Genomic DNA, 26,314 nt, shown 5'->3' with positions numbered 1-26,314 from the left:
CTTTGCCACGGACCCTCTCTTAGTAGCAGACTGAAACTTGCATGTTCCATTAGGATATGAAAATGGCTAATAATACCCTACTCTCCTCTCCCTGATTTTTTTTTTTTTATTTCATTTACCAGCTTTTCAGATATATTTCAGCTGTTTTCCTCTTTCACCCTTTTATTTCCTCTCGCATCTATTGTATATATTTATTAGTATGAATTACTATTCAGGAGGACAGGTTGAGTGAAATGAAGTAAAACACTAATATAATAACCTTAATAACTTTAAAATGATTTATTATGAGTAATTAACTCTTTTAGTTATTACTAGTACCTAACAAAGTCAATATTTTAATGAGCTCATTTAAAACATGTTTCTGTGCTATCTTAATCTACTAGTGCAATTTTTTTATTTTTTTTAATATTCTTTCCTTTTACAGCGTAATGGGACATTGTGTAACATTGTATATGAGATAAAATTTTTGACTGGCCTCTAGTGATAATAAATGTAGTTTCTGGTGCTATTTTATGTCTCTCTCTTAGCATCAAAACGCTACTTTGATCTAAAGTATCCAGCTCCTTTTCAGGCTCTGAGTTCATATGAGAATAAAATTACTGTTTGTTGGTAGACAGCTTGGGTAGAGCAGCAGCGTCTTCCCAACAGCGAGCTGGTCACAGTTCGGGGGTTTATCACGACATGAGCGTGGTGTCTGAGGGTATTTCATTTGAATGTTCTATGTCATAGTTAAAATAATTTACAAGAAAATGTGTGCATGTGTATATGTAGGTATATATTATATGCATGATGCATCTTGTCTTCCTTTTAAAGCAGTAGACATAAATTCTCATATAACCATTTAATATCTGTTTACTAGTGAAAAGAGCTACATGAACAGGGAGGGAAATTCACAGCCCTGGGGCATGAAGGCACCATGTTTCCAGTGCCCCCATAGCATATCTCCTGTATTTCCAGGAGATAACTTCCTTAACAGTGACCAAAAGCAGGAAGGTTTGTGAACGGAACCTGCTCTTGGAAGAAAACGTCTATCGATGGTCGGTATATCTCTCGGTCAACTGGAAGTTATTTTTGTAACCTATACCAATTTTCAAACCTGGATCCCTGAAATTAATGTATTGAATCAATACAGTAGGCATTTAAATAGAAATGAGGTGGGGAGAGTATATGAAAAAAATGATAATGAATCATTTTTAGATTACCCTGCAAAGATGTGCATATTAAAAATGGTGTTCAACTCCTTGTTAATAACAGTAATAATAAAATGCAGAAGAACTTCCTCTGAGAAAGAAGTGGGACTTGTTTAGAAGAGTTTCCTATTCTGCTGATGTTACTCATTCTTGAATCTGTCTCTGATCTATCTTTTAATCTCTTACAAAAATGGAGTAAAGTATCAGTGAGATCATATGTAGCTGCAAGAAACATAATTCCTTTTAAGTCACGGCATCTGATGCTGGTTTAGATGCTTACGAGGAGCAGAATTGCTATCTTTTCCTTGTATTCTTGTAGATCCGAGTTAGGACCAGATTTAAAATCCAAAATTGTACCCTTGCTCCTCCTCTTTGAAACACAAGAGTTGACTTCAGGACAACTGAGAGTTTTCAAAAGTGGTGCCCAGCTTGTGCCAGGCAAGTACACAGAGAGCTTCAGGAGCACCAGTGGGCAGCAGCTGACCCTATAGCGCTGGCTGTACCCGTACCATGACTTTTGCAAACTGTCTGCAGCCTGGCACGATTGAGATTGCCACCAGGGAGCAAGTCTTGGGCTATTCCAAAATTCATTGTGCTATGCTCTTTTTATATACTTGGTGAAGCAATTTCTGTTTTCTGCCACTTCTTCCTAGTTTATTATTCTGGGTGATGAGTACTATTAGTGCTTTATGTCTGTAACTTCTGTTTAAAAGCAGCTGCTATGTGAAAATGTGGGTGTTGTCACACAGGTACCGTTTTAAATTGGTAAGAATAGTAATCTTTAGCACATATAAACTTATATTATTATAAATCTCATATTGCAAGTATAGGTTGATTATTATTTTTGTCATTCTTGATAGCTGTCATTTCTTTCTCCATCTTGGTTTCTTCTCATCAGTTCTGGTTCAGATGCTGTTTCAGTTTAGCATTACTGGCAAACCAGTGCCAGCTAAGGAAACAGTTATCTTCAAAAATCAGTGAATTCCAATGAATTCATGCTGTCAGTATTTTATAGAGCTAAAATGGGACTGTCACTTCGTAATATTCTGCTGAATACTACTTGAAATGCTGCCTACTAAAATAGCTTTGTCATGTTCACTTTTTCTAGGGTCACAGGTAGAGGCAAAAAAAATACTAAATACAAAACAAGATGAAGACAAAGGAATAAATAAAAATTTTTGGGAAAGGAAAAGATGTTAATTCTTTATCAGACCAACAGAACTGAAGATGTATGTGCCCTTGGTTATACACCTGCAAAACTAATTTAAAAGCAAACTGTGGAGTCTAGAAACTGCAGCAACGTCCTAGAAGAATTTAAGCAAGAAAAAAAAATCATTAACCTTGAAGTCCCCTTTTTTTAGTCTCTAGATTTCTTTATTCTTTTTAAGTTTTCATCCTAACTACCCACTGTTCCTTCTGGTAAATAGTAATAAAGCAAAATCATGCTAACCTCACACAGAATTTGATTAAAGAATAGGGTTGATGGCTTGGTAGACACCGAGTTAGGCTGATGAATGGATTGGATCTTTGTGGGAGATTTTGGAGTAACAATAAACTTCCTTTCTGTTGTGTCTACACAACAGAAATCCATCTAATGTTTACATGGAATAAGAAACCATAGTTCCTTTTTCATTTGTTCCAGTTTAGAACTTGTCTGGCTATGAATTCAAACTGTTCCTTCAGATGTTTCCAAGTGTGCTTCTTGTTTGTCTGAGAGCAGTGAGATTTCTTTTGGCTATGAAGACTTCATTTTTTAGGTCTGGATTTCACAAATACTTGTATTTGTAAACTAACATTGAGAGATAGCAAATACTTCAAGTCTTACTCAGCTTAAATATGCATTTCAAGTCCCCTCAGAGTTTTAATCAAAAGTCTAACTATGGCATGCATACAATTAGGAATGGCATCAATTCTAATCTTGCCTTCAAATTGTGAATCTTTGTCTCAGTACCATAGTTCAAGTCTGTTTGGACCATCAATTCATCCTAGCTCTTTTTATTCCTGCACCTCATATATATGACTTGGCATAAGAAGATGCATTCACCCCTGAATTCTTGAATGAGTGCCAAGATAACCCTGTGACACGTGGCATGTGAAGTGCATTTGTGTAACATACACACTGTATCAGGGGCTGTGAATTTGCGATAGTTGAGAGCAGAGACAATATACCACTAATTTATAGAAGAAACTTGAGATAGTTTCCCTATAAACCCACTTCCTGTATTTCACAGAGATCCTGTATATGTCTAAAATATTTTTCATTTCCTGGATTTGTAAATATTTACTCATTTGATTATGGTGGAAGTTTGCTAATGTTTATGGTCCTAAATTAACTGATTAAAAAAAAAAAACAGACCTTTATTTGATTATGCCATCCATGATGCTTTTTTTCAGTGTTCCATCATCTGAAGATAGTAGTGCTAAAATGGAGGAGATGCCCAGTTTGTCCCAGTTCTGTAATGACCTGCAGTGTCAGCAGGGGTGGAAGAGGCTGGTGATTTGAAAGGCAGTTGTTATAGTGTACGTGTTGGGCCAGGCAGATGATCATGGATTGTCTTCCATTGACTGAGGATATTGAAGAAAAATCATACCAAATAAAATCTCCCTGTAGTATTTCTGTGGAGTACATATGAATTTCACTCTTAATCAAATAGCTTTAGTGTTGGGGGTTGATGTTTATTGAGTATAATGACACAAAAAGTACCATGATGATAAGTAGTTGTTTAACAATTTCTCATTTATGCTTAAGCACTGTGTTTTGCTAGATAGCTTTCACATATAGATAGCAAACAGTTTGTAATTTTTTCTGCCTTGCCTGTCTAATGCCGTAGTATGATTATAGTTTGCTTAGAGCGTAATTGCTTGTCTGTCTAAGCCCACGGCTGGAACATGAAAGAGATGCACTCTGTCTCATGCAAGAATAGTGCTGGTTGTATTTCTCTTTGGCACTTCTGCCAGTCCGTTCAATGAGGAACATTGTTAGCTCTTGCTTGTTTCCTGCCGTGTGGCTTAGTGCCTAGGTATCAACTAACAGAAGATGGTTTGCTGCTACAGGAACAACTTGAGTGTGGAGGGGCTGCGAGATGGATTTGCTAGAACATCTGCATGTAATAGTATGTCTGCTTTGAGCTGGGTGAAGTGTTGAGAGCTGATAGCCTGATTGCAGAGGATGGTGGGTTTTTTTGTTGTTGTTTTTTCTTTTTTTTTTCCTGAACACACCTCTGTGAAAATGCAAAACCACTGGAACAGGTGTCCAAGATTAACAAGATTACATTTTAAAAAAAGGCACAAAAGAGGGCACAATTACTCTATGTCACTCAGACTAGGGATTAACTACTTAGATAATCCCTAAATTCAAAATCCTAATAGAAATTAAGAAATAATTAAATTATTTAGAAGATGCCAAAATGTAATGAGACTATCATGAATCTAGTAACAGAATATTGAGCAGATGCTTCCTTTCAATGTAACAGCTACTCATTTTTTTCAAGTTTAATGTAATTTGAATAAACTAATTATCAACATTCTCTCTCGCATTTACATATTAAGTAAATGTGAATGTGCAAAGAAAACATTCTTCGAATTAAACAGTATTTTGAGGGCAGAAGGCATACAGCAAAGGGTAAAATAAACTAAATATGTAAATATATTTTTCTTTCCACTTTTGACAGTTTGAGTATATCTCACTTCAGCCAACTAAATTCTGGTAGGGAAAAGCATCCTTCGCTCATTCAAACAGGTTCCATTTCTTTGTGTTTCTTTGTCAGACCAGGGCTTCTCATTCAACACCTTCTTCTCCAGCACCACTGAATTTTAAGACAGTCTGTGAGTATGAAGAGTGAAATATTCAATTTCAGATTAAGGACAATAGATGATTTTCCTATTCCTTTCTACTTCCTAAGAAAAAAGTAGCTCTATTTTTTTTTTTTCCTGTTATGGAAAATGTTGAGTATTTCGGTCTGGATTTTGCACACCTCAGTAGGCAATATAATCACTGGCTTAGTCTCAATTTCTGCTTTTAACTACTAATTTAGCAATTATTTAGCTATAGAGAAGGGAGGAGGTTCCAGGGAAGAAGAGACAGAGACCCGTTCCTTAAAAGCTGCTGATAGGAGACCAGTGTTCAAATCCTTGCACAGTTCAATTCCAGCAGAGACTTGAAACTAAATTTTTAGTGTCCCAGATGAGTGCCCTATTCTAATGCCCTGTTGTATTACCCTATTCAGTGTCTGTCTCTTTTTATGATTTTAAGCATACATCCCATTCTGAACCCTTCAAATTTTTTCTAGTCAAAAATTTTTAATGTGATCTTTTGGATAAGCCTGGTGAATCTATGTTCTCTAAATTAAAAATGTCATCAGCAAATTCCCCTAACTCATCTAAACTTCTTTCCTTGTAGTGGCAAAGAGGCTGTCATTTACATCAAAGCAAGGTCCTATGTGGAAAAAAGATGTCAGTTGATTGGTATCTGTCATTTTCTGAAGTTGTTTAAGAACTAGCTTTTAATTGATGCTGAAAATGTAAGTCTGAGAAGTGAGTATTTTGGAATGGAAATTTCTTGGTGTAATGGTTTTATTGCAGCTCTCAAGTGACTTTGCAGTTCAAACACTTCACTAATACTTGAGACTCTCCAAGGCATTTACAAATTCATGACACTAAATACAAAGTTACTGCTGTGGTGGTTTCTCTTTCTTTTAGGACTTCATTGCTTCAGAAGGGGTCAGCACGAGCACTTCCAGGGTGCTGGCGTCTTCCTTAATGTAAAGAAGAGTATTGCTCTGGAGTAAGATATCCTTGTAGCTTCTTTTCTGTACTCTCTCTCTCCGGGCTTGAACAGATGTTTCTTTTTAAAGGTTTTATTTACAAAGGCTAGCTTTAATGCTTAGGAGGCTAACTGCTGTAATCCTTCTTTCTAGGTAATGGGGAAAATTATGTTTTTATAGCAAAGTCCTTCAGAGTTTCTTCCCTGTGAAAGAGCCTGACTCTGCCTGCAGAGAGAGGAATCTTCTCAGGCTCCCTCTGTTGACAGTAAAGAAAATTTGCCATTGAGAATGTGTTCTTTTCCTAAGGTCTTCAGGAGAAAAAAAAAAAAGAGAAGCTTTAAGGTGTCGTGGATGTCAGAAATTTAGGTACAATTCTGTAAGAAGAAAAATGGCATTTAATTTAAAGATTTGCTGCTGAGTCACTTTATATTTCATCTGTAATGGTAAGATTGCATGGATGGTTATTGTGCTGCAAAACTTATCCTATCCCTTTGTCCAAAAATCAGACCAAAAATGGTACATTAATTCACTGCATCAGACCATTAGTTTCCAGGCTTATCTCCTGCACCCCAATCACTATTTGATTAAGTGAAAATTGACTAAAGGAAAATCCCATGCCTGTAGGTGTGTATTTTATTTTATTTTTTGGCAGATAAATATAAAGTAAAGTAAAAGCAGGGACAAAATGGATTTCTTGCTCTGTGCTTGGAACCCTGGTAGTTTCTGCTTAAAATATTATATGGTAATTTTAAAAATTTATCAATATCCTGAAATCTTTCTCCTTTCATCATGTGTAAAGTAGTATTGTTGACATGTCTTCGTATGGTTTTCCTCTTAATAACTTTGTCGATTGCCTACCTCTAATTCTGAACAGATTTAAGCATTCTCCTCTTTCTATAGCTTACAAAACCTCGTGCTTGCTGACAGGGCAGTTTTGCCATACTTGACTTGCTACTTAAATTTTTGTTCTTGGATTAGCATGATTTATTCGCCTTCCGCAAACTGAAACATGAAGGAGGAGAAGTAGTTACCCTATTAAAGAGGTGTTCAAAAATACTGTTCTTGTTCATGGCCTTTGCATGGTGTCTGTTCTTTGGCCTTCTGTTCTTCTAGGATATGAATATTGATATATATTGATATTTTCAGTTCTTAATGTTTGGTGTACTACAGAAGCACTGGCATGATCTTGACAGAAACTAGTTTTCTAAAAGCAACAAATCTCATCTTTTCATTTTACAGAGACAATGTTGTTTAGAGCTCTGTTTATTGTAAATATCACCTTTCCTCCTTCTGCCTCATGAGATTCTGACCATTAGCACAGACAGAACTGCGTGCTTGTCTTCAGGATAACAAGGAACTTGGAGAAATAAAAAGGATGCAATAAATGAGTTCTGGAATAAAAAGAAAGATTGTTAGGTGTCTGGAAATCTGAACTTAGGCAAGGCAAGAGGATGTACTTGTAAATTGATGTACTTCTGAGAAATTGATATCTTCTCAAAGAAGCATCTTGTGAAATTTTGCGTCACCTGTAGAAGAATAAAATCTAAGCCTGACACTATCTGTTGGCTGATACTTCACATTCTAGGTTTTTATTAGTGGCATTCTTCACTTCTTAAAAATTACTCCTGTTTCCCCTAGCTTTGCTTAAGCACTTGGTGACTAAGAATACAGATTTCCCTCTTTTTTTTCTTTTTTTTCCCCCGATCTAGTATTCTAACAGTGTTCTTTGTGGAAGTTGCAAGACTCCTGATCTTCACATGTGGACTGAATATATCACTGTTGTGATCCATCCAAGAAGCACGATTATACCAGAAACAGGTTGCCAGCTTATTAGTTGCTCCATATTATATGACCATACCCAGAGGAAAATGTTTGGAAATATTAGCTCTGTTAAAACTCTGCTGTTGAACAAGGCCATATTTTGAAAGACGTGTCTGTTTTAGAATGGTTTAGATCACAAATAAGCAGGATAGTATTATGTGGGAGATCTGTGTATACACGCATTCAGTTTATGCATAACTGCCCTTTGCATCAAAAGCCGAACAATGTTTAAGACCCGATTAGACAACTATGTACACGCCTGGATTAAATCTGTTTCTCAGTGAACTTTGTCTTGTGACCGCAGAACAGTGCGTAAGCTGCTGGGAAAGGCCATTGCGAGCTGCATGCTAATAATGCTGCTTTCTACAGAACCGTTCTGCTGTTAGGGCCAGAAAAGTTTCTCTCACACGATTTCATAGATACACAGTAATACAGTTTATCAAAATAAGCTAGGTCGAATGCAACGTTAAACTGTGCTCTTGTTAGAGGTCCTTGTGAACTTCAATACTTCAGCTTGTTTTATCTCAAGTACATCGTGCCAATGAGCCATCAAGTAAAAGAGGCATCTTTGAGTGAATACATAGTTTGGATATGGTTCAATTCTATAATTATCTTCTTTCAGTGGGTTTAATGTATGAAAAATCAAACTTCCTCCTTGTTAAATTCCCTTATTTACCTACCTTGCATTCATAGGTGATATGTAAGCTTGGGAAGGAGAGCCCCTGTGCAGTTAAAGTTTAATCACTGTGATAGCACTGAATGAACAGTGTTACTGTGGAGTAGAGTGGACCTTAGGTTAAATTACAGCATATCTGAAAAAGTAGTATTTAGGGCATTTGGGTTTTGGATTCTTAGGTAAATGACTAGGAGGCAGGTATGTGGAGTCTCACAAATTGGTAACTTCTTATTACAATTGCTATCTAATTTGTTATCTAAAATGTAATTAAAATACTGTAGTCCATCTATGTGGTTCTAATATACTAAAAGAAAGAGAAATAGTGGCTTTAGACTATAGTATCTTGCTGAGTTTCATACTCCCACCTTGCTAATTCATATCCTTTTACCTATCTGCCTTTAAAAAAAATACTCCAACTGATTTCTTTTGTTAATTTACAACCCTTCAAAATTAGAACGAAAAGTTTAATGGCCTAAATACAGTGCAGTCCTATTTGAAAAGCCTGATTTATCTTCTGTGCTTTTTTTATACTAGTATTTCCTTGTTATGCCCTTGGTATTTCATAGCTGTCCTTTTTAAGCACTGAAGCAATTAGTTTTGAGAAGGCTGATTCTTCAGGGTCCAGTGCTTTCCTGCCTTTCATTTGCCGAAGCTGTACATTTTAATGAAGTTGTTTCATCTGTGTTGCCAAACACTAGAATTTTGCCGCTTCAATTCTAATTATCTCTGCTGGCAAATGCTATGTTTTATTAAAGCTGTCAAGTGCACTGTTCATTAAATGTCCACAGTCTGTGGTGCTGTGCACACAAATTAGATCAGCTTTGCTCCTTGATAGATTATGAAGAAGTTACATTTTTTTTTTTATAGACCTTTAAAATCTAGTCTAACAGCAATCAATGATGACTTAGGTAAGTAAAGCATACCTGTAGCTTCTTGAAACCTAGTATCTTGTCATGATTCATCTATGACACATACATTAAAACTCTAGTAGTCCAGCTGAATATACTGCTTAATTTATTCATGAAGAGACAGTTTTGCTTATCCAAGATACAGTTTCATCTTGAATTCTAGTTGGTATATGTTTAGGGTAAGATAAGACTAGTTACGCATACTTGAATGTAAGCAAACTCATCAGTACTAGTCTTTCGTTAGAGGGTTGCGTAGTGTAATTGATCTTCACTAAAAATAAAGATGGCTTCATTTTAGTGTTACCAACCTGGTGAATGCAAAAGATTGCTATCGTAAACAACTACCAACTTAAAATTGCATATTTCAAAAGAGAATTTTACTGGATGTTTACTTCACATATATGGGGCAGTAACAGAAATATTGTACTTGCAGTGATAATATGAGTCAGCTCTTAGGTGGAGTTCTTTGTTTTTATTTTGTATTTTCATTGTGTGTGTCATTATTTTTGAATAACATTCGTTTATCCTGTTTAAGGTATTGTGTTCTAAACATTCTTTATGAGGGTTAATAAGATATTGTGGTGATACCCTAACAGAGGAGCATGTTGATCTTTTGAAAAAATGTTTTTCTTACTCTTCAGCTATCTGTAAGCAATAACTTCAAATTTATATTTAGTATTATGGCTTTATGGTATATCCTTTCTGTATTGGTTGTTTTATCTTCTGAAGAATGTAGTGTTTATTCTTTCCAACATAGCTTTTAAATTTATCAGGCTGTATTTTAAACCTTTGCAAGAACAGATATTTATTGTACTCTTCACAGAAGTCATAAATGACATCTCAAAGTGCTATGTAAAATGAATAGAACTTTGGGGATCTCAGATATATTCCTTTAGGGTCTGAGAGGAAACTACAGTCCTTCAAAAGGCTATGAGCCACTCTACCTCATCGCTTCTTATGATCCAGTTTAAAAAGTTAGAGTGGAAGTAGAAAATTCTTACAGCCTTAAGTTGAATAGAAGGTCATGTATGTTTATATATTTCTTCATCTGTTAATGTATTACACTTTATCAAGTATGTTTTATGGTATTTACAGGAAATAATAGCATTTAATTTTAGTTTTGGAGTCTGGAAACAGAAATTAATGCTCTTAAAGCAAACATGAGCCTCTGTTTGTCAAAACTTTCCTTTAACAGTTAAATATTTAAAGGAAAACATCAGTTTTTCACAGAGCATGGCCCTTTATACCATGGCAATAGAGCATTTTCTGAAAAGACATTGAATATGCACTTCACAGTATCGTAAATTTCATCAGACTAGGAAAGAAATAAAACTCAGGAGTGCCTTGCATGAGAATTTCTTGCAACCATTAGTACGATGATCATAGGTAGGGATTAAAATAATGTGGCTTTTCCTAAATGCTGTTGCTGGCCCAACATAGAAAGCAGCTTATAAACTAGAGATATCACTCTGAGTGTCATTCATAGGTAGTGAATCCTTGGAAGAATTGTAAAACATGTTATTTGTGATTGCTGCTGGCTGACAGTTGATCAGTCTAATTCTGCACCAGCTGTAGCGTTTAGACGATCAATAAGATTTTCCCAAAGAAGGATAGATTGCCGCTGCTGTTTTCAAGAATACACCTGAGACAGAAGGTTGTAAATACCTGAGCAGAGAGATGCTGGGAAAAAACAAACAAACAAACGAAAATGTTCCTGGCCACTGGCACTAGTCTCCTAAAGGAAATTTCAATAGGAGGGTTCCTTCAACTCTATTGAGGGGCTGAAGTAATTTTTGTCATCAGAAATACTTCACCCAACTTCAGACCAATAATTTTTTGTCTTGTTCAACTTCAAATTTAACTTTTTTTTCAAAGGCTTACTGCAGGGGTTGGCTCAGAAGAGATAGTATGTGCTGTGGTAGTGATAACAGTATATGGAAAGATTTGTTTGGGAAGGGAAGCATGGAAACGAAGATTCATGTGAAAAATCTACTATATGTGAAATATGATTTTGTTTCTTAACGTTATTTTCACTTTGGATGTATATTTCTATTTGGATTTGAGTCTGAAAAATTGGACAAAATACTCCCTGAACCTCCTAGGGAGATTTGAAATGTATTCAGGTTTATATTTATATCTAGACTCAGATTTGAAAAAGCTTGTCCTATTTTGTATTTTTGGAAGTTATGTGAGTTATTACTGTAACTAGTGCAAGTAAACAAATGTTTTGATCTCACTGCCTTATCCACATCTTTCAAATTCAGTGTGCAAGTGTGTCAACTACCACAGAAGCAAAAAGTTTATTTAGAGATCCTGGCACCTTGCCGTTAGTAGTATAATCTCAGAAAATTGTGGAAAATGACGGAAGCAATCATTAAGCATAAGACAGACATCACAGGAGTTGTGTAATTAGATACAGAAATAAACACCTGATGTGTATGTGAAATTAATTTTAGACTTAAGAAAATACAGAAACAACAGCTGGATTTTATGACTCACTGTGGGTTATCAAGCTGAAACTGAAAAGAGTAAAATTAATACCATTAACAAAAGAAATACTATACAAAGGGAAATGTCCTTTTTCTGAATATATAGGGATATCTAGTTAAAGAACAGAAGGGAGAAGTTTTGGTCCAAGATTTTGGATTTGGCTGCCTGAAATTGATATTCTTGAGTAAGATGTTTGGCTGATTTTCCTGTTTTTTAAAAGTTTGACTTCAAGGGGTTGAAAGAATATTGTTTTTGTATTACTACATTTTTGGAAGAGAAACAAGTCTTCACCTTGAAAAATGAATACCAGATTTTTATTTATTTATTATTGTTATTTATTGCAGGAACACCAAGACAATATGCTAGGAAATACAATGCAAACTGCAGTTGCCTTACTGAATAACGTGGTTGCTAACAAAAGCACAAACATGATGCTACTCTTCACAGAAGGTATGTCTTTACCTTTGGATATTCTGCTTTGTACAGATGCTTCCCAGTCTGTTATAATATCTTGCACCATGTGAAATGTTTGATTGTATATATTTATATTCTATATTGGTTGTTTGATAATCACATTGTAACTGACTGGTACTACTCCTTACTTCATCTACCTTGCCTTCTTCTGCTTGCCTTCATCTACCTTTTACATTTTGGTTAGAAATTTAACTTTAGAAAGCTGTTCCCTCAAGGAGATGTGGTTATAAAAGAATAACTAAGTGGAATTTACATTATGCCTCTGAAGAATGGCTTTGGAAAAGAGTGGGCTAGAGATCTGACCATAACAGTGCAGAGTATAGGCATAGAGTACCCCTGCAAATTCCTCCTTTTCTCACTGCTCAAATCTGTGAAAGGATGTTATACAATAATTTTACACTTAAAAAGCTGGCTACTCTTCCAGTCCAGTGGTGTAGACTGATGGGGCGGAGTCCAAACTGATTATGGAGCCTTAGTATACAAACTGTTCCATGTCTTCATGTCACTGTATTTTATTATTGAGTCTGCCTTTTATTTGCAACTTGGTTCTGGTTTACAAAATGAACAGAAGGTTTCTGCTGTTGGAAATCTATATACTTTTGAAAACTTGTTTAGAAATACACACTTTGATTACGTTACACTTATTTGTAGTTAATGAGTAACTGACATACGGAAAAACTGATCTATACTACCAACAGTATAAAATACATGGTATACTCCAGAAGGAAAGGGAAGAAGTTTGTGTAGGGAGAGAGAAGAAACAGCTAAGTCTCTTCTGAAGTCAAGAAGAAACCTTTTAAAAAACTCTGGAAAAAGACTGAGAAGGTGGGACAGATGATACTTCACCAGAGTATAGCTTTTCTATTGGTAGTCACACCAGAGAAGGAGCGAAAGAGACATACTGTGATTAATGATTTATGTATTAACACTGATAATGATATGCAGATTTGAAGATTTGGATCTGCCTTAGATATACTTTAAAAATCAGCAACAACAAAAAAGCAGAACACACACCAGCCTAAAAATATGTGAAAAAAACTGCAATAGTGTTCATGTCCTTGTTTTCATAATTACCTTAGCAGGTAAAGCACTCACCCAGAAAATGGGAGACCTGAATCTGGGTTCTTTTTTTACTCTGGAGGGATTGAATGGACAATTCTATCATTCAGAAGACCAGCAGGAACTTGACATTGTAGCTAATAACATGCTCTTCTTCTCTGTTTGAAGCAGATCCACTCTGAAGTTGGCAGTGTGAGAATCATAGGGCCAGAAGAAAAGGAAAATGTAATTGAGTTGGAGAGGGTTGGTTGTTAGGTTTCTGATTCTTTGGTTGTTTCTCAGTAAAGTGCCTGTTACCCTTGAAACTGCTTAGAGTTTATTGGAGGTGAGACGTATCTATTGCTTTTTCTTTCTTTGTGCACATCTGCTGTGTGTTGGGCTAGCGCAGATCTGATCTAATCCTAAGCTAGTGCTGATCTGAGCTGCAGCAGGATAACTTCTTAAAACTGCACAATGATATACAAAGAAGTTAGCTCATGTCCTACAAGCACTGTAACCACATAATTGGTGTGCCTTACTCAAAGTAATATGCTCTGCCTTTCTGCATGGCAAAACTGTTCAACAGCGTAGCAAAACTGAACCCATTCCCTAAACATCTCTCCTTTATTGTCCTACTAAGCCAACTCCCTTATGCTTTTTATGCTGCTGGTAGTACATCAACACTCTTTCATGTCTCATCTGCTCCTAAAATAAAATGCATCTCTTCCATCATTATAGTTTCCAAATCGAAGTGGGGTAGCAACATTATTAAAGTCTTTTATCATTTCCTTGTGCTATGTCATAAATAACTTTGTAATGTTTTCAGACTATTAGTGATTGGATAACTCTAACTTGGGGTCACTGAACTTCATCATCCTAACTAGGAAAAACAGCACAGCAGCCAAAAACAATTTATCTGAAGTAAAATATCCCTATCTTCTCCTATCCCTTTTACCAATGGGTTAATCTTCAGAGTACTGAAAATATGGGTTGTAGCCATTGCTTTGTTGATTAAGGGCCTGTCAAGTGCAGAACTTCTGAAATTTGGTTTTTAGAAATGTTATGAAGGTATTGATTTTGTAAGTGTAGCCTGTAAGGCTTTCTTTGAATGAAACTGGGAGAAATGTTATTCTGCCCAAACTGGAAGTCTTTTTATCCTTTTCCTTGCTAACTGTAAATATATGGGGTTCACTACAAGAAAATATCTTAAACTTTCTCTGCCACCATCTTTGATGTTCAGCTTTGTCATTTTTGAATGATTTTAGTGTAAGGGAGAAGAGTGTGATCTAGTGAAATGGACGCTAAGCTCCCTCTTGCAGAAAGGGATCTTGGGGACCAAATGAAAAAGTTGAACATAGGTCAGCCAGCGTGCCTTTGCAGCAATAAAGGCAAAAGTGAACTACAAGAAGAAAGAATAAATGGAAGATCGAGGGAAGTGATTATTCTCTATTCTTTACTTGTGAGATTGTGTCTGGAATGCTGTTTTCAGTTTTGGGCTCCAAACTACAAGGCAAACAGGAGCCAAGTCCAGAGGAGAACCACCAGGATGGTTAGGAGGGTTGAACACATAATGTGTGTATTTGCAGCCTCTGCCTGTAGCATTACCTGAAGTTATTCCTTCCCAAGTGCAGAACGTTGTATTTGCCTTTGTTGAACATCAAAGAGTCTTTTGGCAGGCTGCTTCTTGAGCTCTTTCTAATTGTTGGCTCAACCTTTAACTGCATCAACTGCTTGCCTCATTTCAATGTCATCTGCAAACTTGCTGAAGGTGCGTATTATTCCATTTTATTAACACTCTCTGTCCAGGCTGTTAATGAAGGCATTCAACATTCATGAGCTATTCTGCTGCCTAAGAAAAATGCTGAAGACAAAGTATTATGGGACATCCATTTCCCTTATTTCCGTATTACAGTGTGATGATTAACTTGTGTATATGTGGAGCTTTAGAAATTAAAAATCTTAAATACATGATAAATGTTATAAGGAGATCATGTTAAGGGGTCAGTGCTGTCAAGTTATTTATTTTCCAAGAGTTCAGACATTAGCAATGAGGATTTCTTTCCAATTCTATGTATGCCTTTCCTCAGCTGCCAAGAAAGCAGTATTTTTGCAGACAGATCATTCAGAGCCCCCAGTCACTGTTTCCTTCTGTGCCTGTTAGCCTTTGGAACTCTGTTCTGCTCAATGGAGCTCTATTAGGTGACAGTTTTTTTTTTTTTTTTTTAAATGGGATGCAGCTTACATGTTGAACTTTCCCCTTTTTCAAGGAAATCTTGCATGATAGCACTTGCTTCATTACTACTTCTGTGATTTCAAATTAATAACAATGATACAGTTGGGCATTTCAGGGACTTGCATACAGGGTGGACTGTCTAGCATTAATTTCTCTCTCCCCTGAACTGTGTCCTTGCATGACAACACATCAGACATGTAATGATAACCACCTGTAATGTTTAAAGGTGAAATGGAGATTAACATATGCAACTAAAGTTGCAGAGGGACTTTAAAATGGCCTCTACTGTGTTATCAGCCATTAAACATTTGTTCTGTTAACATTAACAACAATTTTCACTTAATAATCAGAGCGGAATAATATGATTCAGTTTAATTACTGAGACTGGAAGTCAGTAAAGAGACTGGGATTAGTATATGGTCTCTTGTGGAAAGTTAAGATGAGATGCTAACAAGCCAAGACAATATTGATCACTTTTAGTGTGGACTTCTAAGAATGTGAAACTTACTCTCTTTCCCTTTGTCTTGGCTTCTGGCTGCCAGTCTCTCTTTCCTCCCTTTCCCTATCTTTTGAAATCATTGGACAATTTTAAACTGATTTGAGAGAGCATAGAGACTGTGGGAGAGGAACTGTAATCCATCCTGCTCCTCCCAGTTTGACACCAGTGTCAGTGACAGATGCCCAGAGCCTGGACAAGGGTCACGGGTTGGCAGGAGAGCAGCTGAAGAGCAACACAAAGGAATTCCAGCCAGTAAGTGAGCTTCATTGGGGGCCAACCTAAATGTCTCTATGCTAACACACGTAGCATGGGCAATAAACAAGAGGAGTTAGAGATGTATGCATGCCTGCGGGACTGTGACCTCCTTGGCATTATGGAGATGTGGTGGGACAGATGGCTCCCATGACTGGAGTGCTGGAATGGAAGGATGCAGATTCTTTAGGGAGGACAGGCAGGGGAGATATAGAGGGGGCATTGCCCTCTATGTCAGCAAGCAGCTGGAGTGTATGGAGCTCTGCCTGGGGATGGATGAGAAGCTGACAGAGAGCTTGTGGGTCTGGATTTAAGGCAGTGTAGAGACAGGTGACATTATAGTGTAAGTCTGCTACAGGCCACCTGATCAGGAAGACCAAGCAGATGAGGCCCTGTATAGACAGATAGAAGCAGCCTCCTGTTCACAAGCCCTGGTCCTCATGGGGAACTTCAACCACCCTGGTATCTGTTGCAGGGACAGCGCAGCAGGGCATAGGCAATTCAAGAGGTTCCTGGAATGCACTGATGATAAATTCCTTCTCCAAGTGACAGAGGAGCTGACGAGGAGAGGTGCTATGCTGGACCTCGTTCTCACTACAAGGAGGGGCTGGTGGGAAATATGAAACTCGAGGGCAATCTTGGCTGCAGTGTCCATGAAATGATGCAATTTTGGATCCAGAGGACAGTGAAGAGAGAGCACAGCAAGCTCACTACCCTGAAGATTGGGAGAGCAGACTGGCCTCTTCAGGGATCTGGTTGTTAGAGTACCATCGGTTAAAGCCCTTGAGGGAAGAGGGGCCTAAGGCAGCTGGCTAATATCCTAGGGTCAAGATCTCCAAGCTCAAAAGCGATGCATCCCAACGAAGAGGAAGTCAGGCAAAAGTGCCAGGAGGCCTGCATGGATGAACAAGGAGCTCCTGGAAAACTCAAAAAAGAAGCCTACAGAGGGTGTAAGCAAGGATAGGGCTCCAGAAGGCAAAGACTGAGAGAATGATGAACCACCCACTGTGGGAGAAGATCAGGTCTGAGACCATCTAAGGAACTTAGAGGTGCACAAATCCATGGGACCCAATGAGATCATAGAATATATTATCCTTTTTTTTTTTTTTGTATTCACCTTCTACTTTCTTTTTAGAATATCTGTAATCTTTTGTTTTAAGTTTGTAACCACTGAATTCAACAGTGTCTTGGTAAACGGCTGAGGAGGGAAGCTATGCAATGATGCTACAGAATCAGTCAGTGTGTGGAAGCCACTCCCACTATAGTCCACCCTTTTAGTTTGGTGGTGTAGGGGGGAGCATTGCCAGGGTTTTGGAAATAAGGAAAGGGAATCGTCATTTGTTTCTGTTGTTGTTGGGGCAGCCTACTGAAGAGACATATTGTCTACGTTAGCCACGTTTTGCCTATTGACATGTGTTGACATACTGATAAATTTAGACATGAAATGAACTTCAAGTCAGGTTTGGCTGTTTGATGAGTGAGTGGTGTTAGTGTGCAGGTCTGCTTAATTATGTGGAACGTGATGGATAATAAAAAGCCAAGCTCATCACGGTACTTAATGTAGTAAAACAGTCTTGTACTCATACTTACAGATACATTGTCTTTATTTTGCCTTCAGTGTCACCTTTGTTTCTTTTATTTTTTATATTATTTTTTTACAGGTAGTTTTCACAAATTAAAAATAGAAAACATCGCTTCATTTTAATTGTCTGTATTTAGCAGTATTTTCAAACTTTTGGGGTCCTGTTTGCCACCTGGGACATATTCAAAGGCAAGGAAATTAATCATTCTAACTGTTGTATCAGTAGCATTTTGCTTATAGGAAGAGTTTGGACATTGTATATTAGAGTGTAGAGAAATGTGTGTCAAAGGCTTTAGCTGCTTTATCAGGATCCTCACATTGAAGAACTGTACAAAACAGGTTGTTGCAAAATAAGTATTTTAAGTTGCAATTGAAAACTTCTGATTCTGTAGATATTTATTCCCGATAATTCCTCAAATGTATTACATGTATGTAAATAGCCGTTTTCAGTGTATATAAAAGTAATTCCAGGTAATTCTGTCTTTAGGAAAGGATTCCACTGTAAATCAAAGCTGATCTAATAAGTTGTTTGCAGCCCAGTGTTACTTACTAATGAGTTTACATTTTCAGCTTTTTTGGAATCCCATTATATTCCACAAGAGGTTTATCATAATGTTTTCATTACTGTCTTTTAAGGAGATGATGTATAAGTGAAATTCAGCCCAATCGTGTTCAATTGAATGACATTTTCCAGGCTCTACTGCTGTGATTCTGGTTTTGGCTACTATCCTGAAGTAACCATCCCCAGCCATGTAAGCAGAGAAGTTTGTCTGGATGTTTGAAAGTTGTGACATGGTATAGCGAATCCTAAACTTTATTCCTTATTTATTCATACTGTTGAATCTCAGGAACTAAACTAAAAATGCAACAGTGAGTTTTGACACGTAGAACAACAAACCTATTTCCAAATTCTTCTTTAAAAACATAAAAGCTATTAGTAGTAGTACATAGTACTTCAAGCGGTTTCTGTAAAAACTGAAGTTCTTAAGGAAAGACCTTAAGTGAAAACGTAGAATGTTAGCTACAGCAGTTGTTATATCCAATAACATATTTAGAAAGCATGGTAAGTGCTTCAAGTGGGGACAATTACTAAAAATGAAAAAATCTGCAATACAACTTTGTAGTCAGATCATTGTAATTCATTTGCTCCTCATAAAAGAAAGATCAACCTACATGGGTGAGGTATCCTATGCTGCTTGTTGTCCACTGCTTTGACTTAGTCAAATGTCAGCAGATTAATTAGATTTCGTATGTTTTTGTGTGTTGTATCATTCAAATCTGTTAAATATTGCATATCCAAAAAGTAGCACTTGTGAGACCAACATCCAACTTTTCTCCTTTTTGTTTGGGGGGGTGTGGGGGAGAAAGGGCATGTCAGTCCTTTACACGCATGGATCTTTAACTCAATGACAGGTAAATGGCAATGAATTAGCTTTCTAGATAGACAAACCCCAAAGGTTCCTAACTTAACTAAATCTTTGGAGGATATTTTTCTACCTTTCATACCGTACAGGTAATTGCATTTTAGCTTCAGTCTCCAAAAGATATTTGATTATGCGTCCCATAGCACACTTCTTAACAACAGCTTCTAACTTCATAATAGCTTCTAGCTTCCCAGCTAGCTCTCTCCCACCTGATAAATTGTCAGCAGTCATGAAATTAGACTGCAGTAACTTAGCAACTCAGATCTTCCTCCCTGTCATACCCACCTATGGAGCAGAAGTTTGAACTACTGTAAAGCACAAAGAAAGTGTAGGCGTGACGTGGCATGGGACTTTGATTTTAGGAACACAAATGAGTTGTTGGAGTAGCTGGCTTCAAAGTTGTGGGATTTACTTACAAGATGGGAGTTTGTCTCAACTAAGACAGTGGTCAAGAAAAGGACTGTGGGTTAGTCATACAGGAGAAGCCTACTTACAAGGAAAACATGATATTTACAGAATCCTATAGAATGCATTAACAAATATGTCCTTAAAACAAACTTAGTCGGTGAAGAAAGCAGACATGTTCAGACTAGTTCTTAAGCCGTTTGCTTGTTCTCAGTCCTCCTTGCCTTGCAATGAACAAATCCCTCTCTGTAGACACAGGGTATTCAGTGAGGAATAATGCTTTTTCATTGTAGCATATCAGGCAAAGAATCATCAGGTTATTTTTATTGCACTGTTTTCATGCGAAAGAAAATTGCACTGTTTAGATAATTTTCAGGGTGTATTTTAGTCATTATCAGTGCTTCCACTAAAAGTACCTATCCTTATGGTCAAGAGTTTTTGTTGTCATTTGTTTCTGGAAGGCAGGATTTTTCTGCAAAACTTTTGCAGGATGCAGTATAAGAATAGTTTTGTTCACTGATTGAAGACAGTGTGTGTGTGTTTTTTTTCCTGAGAGTACTTTATATATGCTTATTGTATAGCAGCCTAAGCAAATAGATGGTTCATGTTCAACATATTGTGATTCTAGATGGAAAGAGTAGCAGGGAGAAGAAGTTAGGGAAATCAATACGAGTAAGAACATGAAAACGTTTTTTTTTTCTGTATTTAACATTTAGAAACAAAATACGCTTACTTCAAAAATATAGGAGTGAGAAATTATTTTTAAGTACAGAAAATAAATGCAGACAGAGTACATACTGCTGGAGTAGTTGTAGATGTTACTCCTGTAGGAAAAGTGCTCCGGTTGGGAGGTATGTGCACGTTACAGCCTCTGCTATGCAGGACGTAAGCTTTTCCCAGCTCCCTGCCAGTACTGTAGTTACTAGTTCAGCTCTTGAGCAGAGATACGCGCCTATGAACATCTAAAGATAGTCGTTATGTGTCACTATGTTTGTCTGAGTTACAGCTTATAGGAGAAGTCAGTGGTAGTTGAGCCTGAAGAAATCTCTTCTATGATGTTAGGAAGTTCAGAATGTTTTTTAACAGTATTAAGACATGTTTTGCTGACCCTAAATGCCAGTCAGTCAGGTGCAAGTGTATAACATCGCATTGTTACGCTTAGAAGTCGGGTGTCATAAAAGATAACTGGAAATCGTGTCAAAATAGCATAGTAGTAGCGGAGTCTTTGAGGAAAAAATAACCTGTGTCATCCTGTGATATTCAACTCTACAGCCATTTGAAAAGGATGAAAATAGCAGCTGTAATTGCTGTGAGAAACAGTTATGCCATTGAAACAGAACCAAGCCTGTTGTTGAAAGCCGTGCCCATAAGGCGCAAAATGTCACAGCACGCTCGCTGAGACTTCAAAGGATGAAATAAGTTAATAGAGGCTCAACAGGTTGTTACATCTTGTCATGCTGCTGCTGCACTGTGAAAGAGGACTGGCCTTTTATGTGGCTGGAGGAGGCTTCCTGATATTGTCCCTGCGGTCAGCCAAGCACACCATCTTGCAGCGTAGCTGACTGGTTAAACTAGCTGAGGTGTCTCATTGTAACGCCTAACTGATGGAAGTGAAAGGACTAGTAACAAAAAAAATGTCCAAAATGTTTTAATTCAATGGTATTCAGGTCTGAGAGGGCCTATGCAGAAATATGATGATATAACTGATCAGCTTATTTTATTGGTGAGGAGTTAGTTCATTAAATAGAGCGATTTCAAAACTTGAACTTCTATATGTATGTCTATATATGTGCCAACCGTAATATAAATTTTTTATACCTGTCAGATTCCTAGAGAAAACATTAGGCTTAGACTGGGTGATTATACCGACTGATAATATTTGGAAACAGAAGGCTAACTTGAAAAATGCATTTTTTATGTTAAAATATGTCATTGATTTTGTACCTGAGGATGTGGATCTCTGAAGGTTCCCTGATGACAAACTCTGGATTGTAAGAAAGAAGAGAGTCTTAAAAGCTTGTGGTCCTTTTCACCTGCTTAGCCATAAAATGTTTTGTTTTTTTCCTCTCTGCTCTAGAGGTTGTCTTCCTTGCATTCATTTGAGGTGCTGCTTTTCCCGCTGTCTAATTTAAGCAGTATCATTAGCCATTACGTTAGCACTCTTATGAAGTGTAAACCAAATTGTATATTAGGACTAGTGGATTTGATCAGTTGGAGAGAAAATTAATAAGTAGGTAAAAGTGTAATTGTCATATTAGCTGCAACTTTACTATTAATGATACAAACCACTTCAGTTGTTACAGATAATTAAAATCTAATTATGTTGGTGTCCCTATGTAGCTTGCCAGATATAAATAGTAAGCTAAAAGATGATATTCGAAGATTGAATTCAAAATGTAGCAATATATTTGAAAAGAGACTCAGCTTGAATACAGTTACTATGCCAAAGCTTGTAGAGCTATCATTTATTTTCGATTCTAGCTTTCATATTGTCTCGATATGAAAGCAATATATCAATGCCAATTTAAGGTAAGTGCAAAGTTGCAAAGGTACAAAATACTATACACAAAATTAAACTACATCAATCATTACTCTGTCATGGAGCAGTAGTCTTCTTCAGATGCAGTTATCTAATCCTACTGAAAGAAGTTTGTTTTGTCAATTGCTATAAACAAGCACCATTTTTGGCAGGATTGATCTATGACAGATGATCTTTGAAATTTTTTCACTGGATTGAAGAATGTTTTGTTTTTTTGTTTGTTTGTTTTGTTTTAGATGTTTTCAGTAGTTGTCATAGCTCAGAGACAGCTATTTTCCTTTTCTAAGTTATTTGCAGGAGAAATGTGAGCTAAACAAATGTGTTGATCTCACAAAATGACGTGTTTAAACCGTTTGTGGACAATTAAACTTCAAAATAATTTGCTCTTTAAAGAAGAAGGGCTACTATATAATAATGAAAAAACCTCAAGTTATGTATTTTTTTAGAGTGGAATAGTTCAGTTGAAATTGACCTTCAAAGATCAAGTCCAACTGCATGACCACTTCAGGGCTAAAGTTAAAGCATATCGTTGAGGGCATTGTCCAAATGCCTCTTGAACACCGACAGGTGTGGGGCATCAACCACCTCATAAGGAAGCCTGTTCCAGTGTTTGACACCCCTCACGGTAAAGATATTTTCCTCATATCCAGTCTGAACCTCCCCTGGTGCAGCTTTGTGCCATTCCCATGTGTCCTATCATCAGTGACCAGCAAGAAGAGACCACCACCTGCCTCTGCACTTCCCCTCCTCAGGGAGTTGTAGAGAGAGAGTCGTATGTTTTTAAAGCCTTTTGAAAGTCTCAATTTGTACAAAAATACAAAGTACTATTTTCCTGTGATATTCTTTTTTTTTTTCACCCACATATTCTTTTTTGTTTGTTTCAGATTTTTACCAACAATGCTTATATGTAATTTTTATAGCTTGATGGGGGATTTTTTTTCCCTCTTCAGGATCTAATTTTGTAATGTTTTTTAAATTAGTTTCTCCAAACGTTTTTTTCCAAAGTAATATTTTTATCTGCATTTCATATTTCAAAAATCATTTTATGCATAAATTTCTTTTGAAGTCTAAAGCCATAGATCCATGTCTACACACAGATTTTCCATCATCCTAAGTCAGTATATATTCAGGTGAGTGTTTGTATTTTCAAAGTTATTTAGGCGAGCTACCAGTCCTTTACTAGCATTTTGTTCCTACAGCATTTAGTCATTGCCTGGTAGAGTTGATATGGTGACTAATTATGTGTATATTTGTATCCATGAGTATTTATGCTTTATAGCAATGCCAGCTGTGGAGGGAACATGACTGAGCTGCAATAGAAACCTCCAGCTGAGGGCGATTCTTTAAGTTGCTCTGACAAAAATGCAGACATTCATTTGATGATGCAATTTGATTTTCTTCATTACCTTTCCAGAAATGTGGTACAGACTTGGGTATCAGCCCTTTTAAAAAATATATTATTTTTGTCTCTATTTGGCTGAAGCTTTTTTCCTAATTGGGATGAGTTTATATGTAAGTAAGATGGATTTTGAAGATGGAAGTGTGTGTTGGCTTAGACTTCTACTCAAGGAAAGCTAGGTTGATCTCAGTTTTAAGCAAAATCAACGTAACTACATTTAAAGAGGTCCTAACTTGATAAACATTGTGTTGCTTTGGTGTGTTGGTTGGTTGGTTGTATTTTAACTTAAAAAAAAAAAAAAAAGATTTAAAGGTTTCCATAAATGTTTTCACATTCTTAGATGATTTTGCATTAGGTAGCTGTTCTTTTCTTTTGTTTGGAGAAAAATAATGCATGGTCCCTTTGAATTTTCAAGAAGAATAGGGGAAGAAATTGGATGTCTTTATAAGGTCTCAAGTTCTTTTTCTGCCTTTTAGGAGACTGTAAAAAATGAGATTTTTTTTTTCATTATCACCCACATTTTGGGGAAGATGAGGAAAAATAAGGGTGGAAACTTCTTGTTTACCTGCATCCACATAGTTCCAATTCCTGAGGGCCATTCTTTTTTGCCTATCGTATTACAAGTTGCTTACTCAAACCTCTCATCCCTGTTCCTGTGAGACTTGGCAAAAGTCCTGCATAGTGTTGTTAATGGATTTATTCACACTTTTAAAAGATCGTATTTCCTACCTATTATGCCCAGATTGTGACATACAGCTTTTTAGCCAATGATACAGCCATGAAATATGACTTATTTCTTTGGATGGCAGCAAAACTACTGTTACAATATGCATTACATAGAGATTGAAAAAAACATGATGACTCAACAGTCTTTCCAGTACAGCTTCTTGCTAAATAGAGTAGCTGTGTCCTTTCCTCACACAGGCAAATATTGAGTATTTTGATCCTGCCACCCAACCCAGAATGACATAAAGTGTGAGTTTATGCCATTATTTACCTTACACGAAAAATGCTCTTGAACTGTTATTTATTTGGCGTTTTCTTAAGAACTTACTTGTTGAGTTCAGAGAGCATATTGGTCAGACAGCAATACAAGATGAGTTTAGAGGCAGTATTTTGTCTATACTGTAAGGAGAAGTCAGAGTTGAGATAAGGAAAAGGCAGATAAAATGCCCAAAGGAACAGATTATCAAGGAAGATTTAGGTGTTTTGAGAGAAGGTATGGTTTTGATAGAAGATAAAAGCCCGTGTTTGTGCTGCCTGTGACACCCACTCTTCCCAGGCTGAATTGTAGCCTACTGTCCCAGCTCAGCACAGTATTCTGGCAGGCCAGGTTGTGCAAAATGTTTGACGTCAACTTGCTGTGAAACTGCTTATCTTGAAAACTTAATTATACACATCTCTCATTTCTCGTGTCTACTTCCTGCAGCTTCTCTCCAGTTCTTGCATAATTCATTGACAGTCCAGTTTTGCAGATCTTAATTCCCCCGGTCTTCCCACCAGAGCTGCTTTTGTTTGGCATAGATCCAGATTCAATAGATCCAGACTTCACTGTTTGTAGCGTACTTCCAAAGTCCCTCTTCCTTAGTGCTCAATCTTCACTAAGCCTGGTAGTTTCTATCTTTTTAAAAATATTGATGGACAAAGGCAAAGGACAAATCTAGTTCTTAAAGAGCAGAGCCAAATTTCTGAGCAGATCTCAGCTATTTACAGGTGGCAACTGTATATTGGTGCAATCTAGAAAAATGTGTATTCCTGTTGTGAAACTCCTTGGGCATCTATAAAGCCATTCAACACACCAATTTTATCTCTGACCCAGAAAAAGTGTTTCTGCATGTAAACAGAGGGAAGCCCTATCAAATATGCCCTGATGCCGTCATACTGTAGGATATCTGTTGGAATCCTAAATCCTAGGTGGAAGTAGTGATCTATGTTGAATGTCTTGCAGGGCGTGTTATCTTATAAAATGGTGGGGATATTACTTCATTGTTTCAAACTATTATTAAATCTTATTTTTGATGTTTGTCTCTTCACTGGAAATGACATGGGGGAGGAACAAAGGAATATAAGCCCTTCATTGCAAGCTCCCTCTTCACACCCTCTTTTCCCCATCCAAACGCTTATCTCATCAAACAAAAGGATTGAACTTAATGCTTTTGCCTGAACTTGCTTTTGAGAATCAGTGGTCTGGGCACAAGCAGGCTGGAGGAGAAACGTAGGTGCATAGTGGCAGTGCAAAAGGCACAGAAGAAGGAACACATGGGGCACAGCAAATTGCTTCTAACTGGGACAGGATGGGGGAGGCTCCTGATGTGGGAGCAATGTGCATTCATTCATCATAGTGGTAGAGTTACTGGGACCCTGTAATACCTTAATACCTAAGAAGCCCAGCAGAGCAGGCATGATAGAGAAAAAGGAAGAGGTACTAAAACAGGACTGGCATTACCAAGTTTCTTTTGCTGTTCTGTTGCACATCTTCACAGGTTACCCACTTAACAAAAAGATTCTGGCTCTCTAAACTCTTTTCTGTTTTGTGGTGGCTATCTCTCTGACTGTCATTTTATCAATGTCCCTAACTTCTTTCTCACCTCTGAAGAAATTAGGCCCTTGAGCAAAGCAGA

At 37.1% G+C, this 26,314-nt stretch overlaps 1 protein-coding gene across 3 annotated transcripts in view; it reads left to right on the top strand.

The window, feature by feature from the left end:
* ULK4 (unc-51 like kinase 4) overlaps positions 1-26,314 on the top strand; it is a 245,889-nt gene that overhangs the window by 138,540 nt on the left and 81,035 nt on the right. For all 3 annotated transcript variants that reach the window (XM_040546024.1, XM_040546022.1, XM_040546023.1), the window contains one exon: positions 12,193-12,298. In XM_040546024.1, the coding sequence (XP_040401958.1) occupies positions 12,193-12,298 (106 nt within the window). The remainder of the gene's footprint in view (positions 1-12,192; positions 12,299-26,314) is intronic.

Source organism: Cygnus olor, chromosome 2 (assembly GCF_009769625.2).
Source record: "Cygnus olor isolate bCygOlo1 chromosome 2, bCygOlo1.pri.v2, whole genome shotgun sequence".
Classification (NCBI taxonomy): Eukaryota; Metazoa; Chordata; class Aves; order Anseriformes; family Anatidae; genus Cygnus; species Cygnus olor.
Note: the sequence above shows the minus strand (reverse complement) of the source record. Positions and strands in the feature narration are given on the sequence as shown.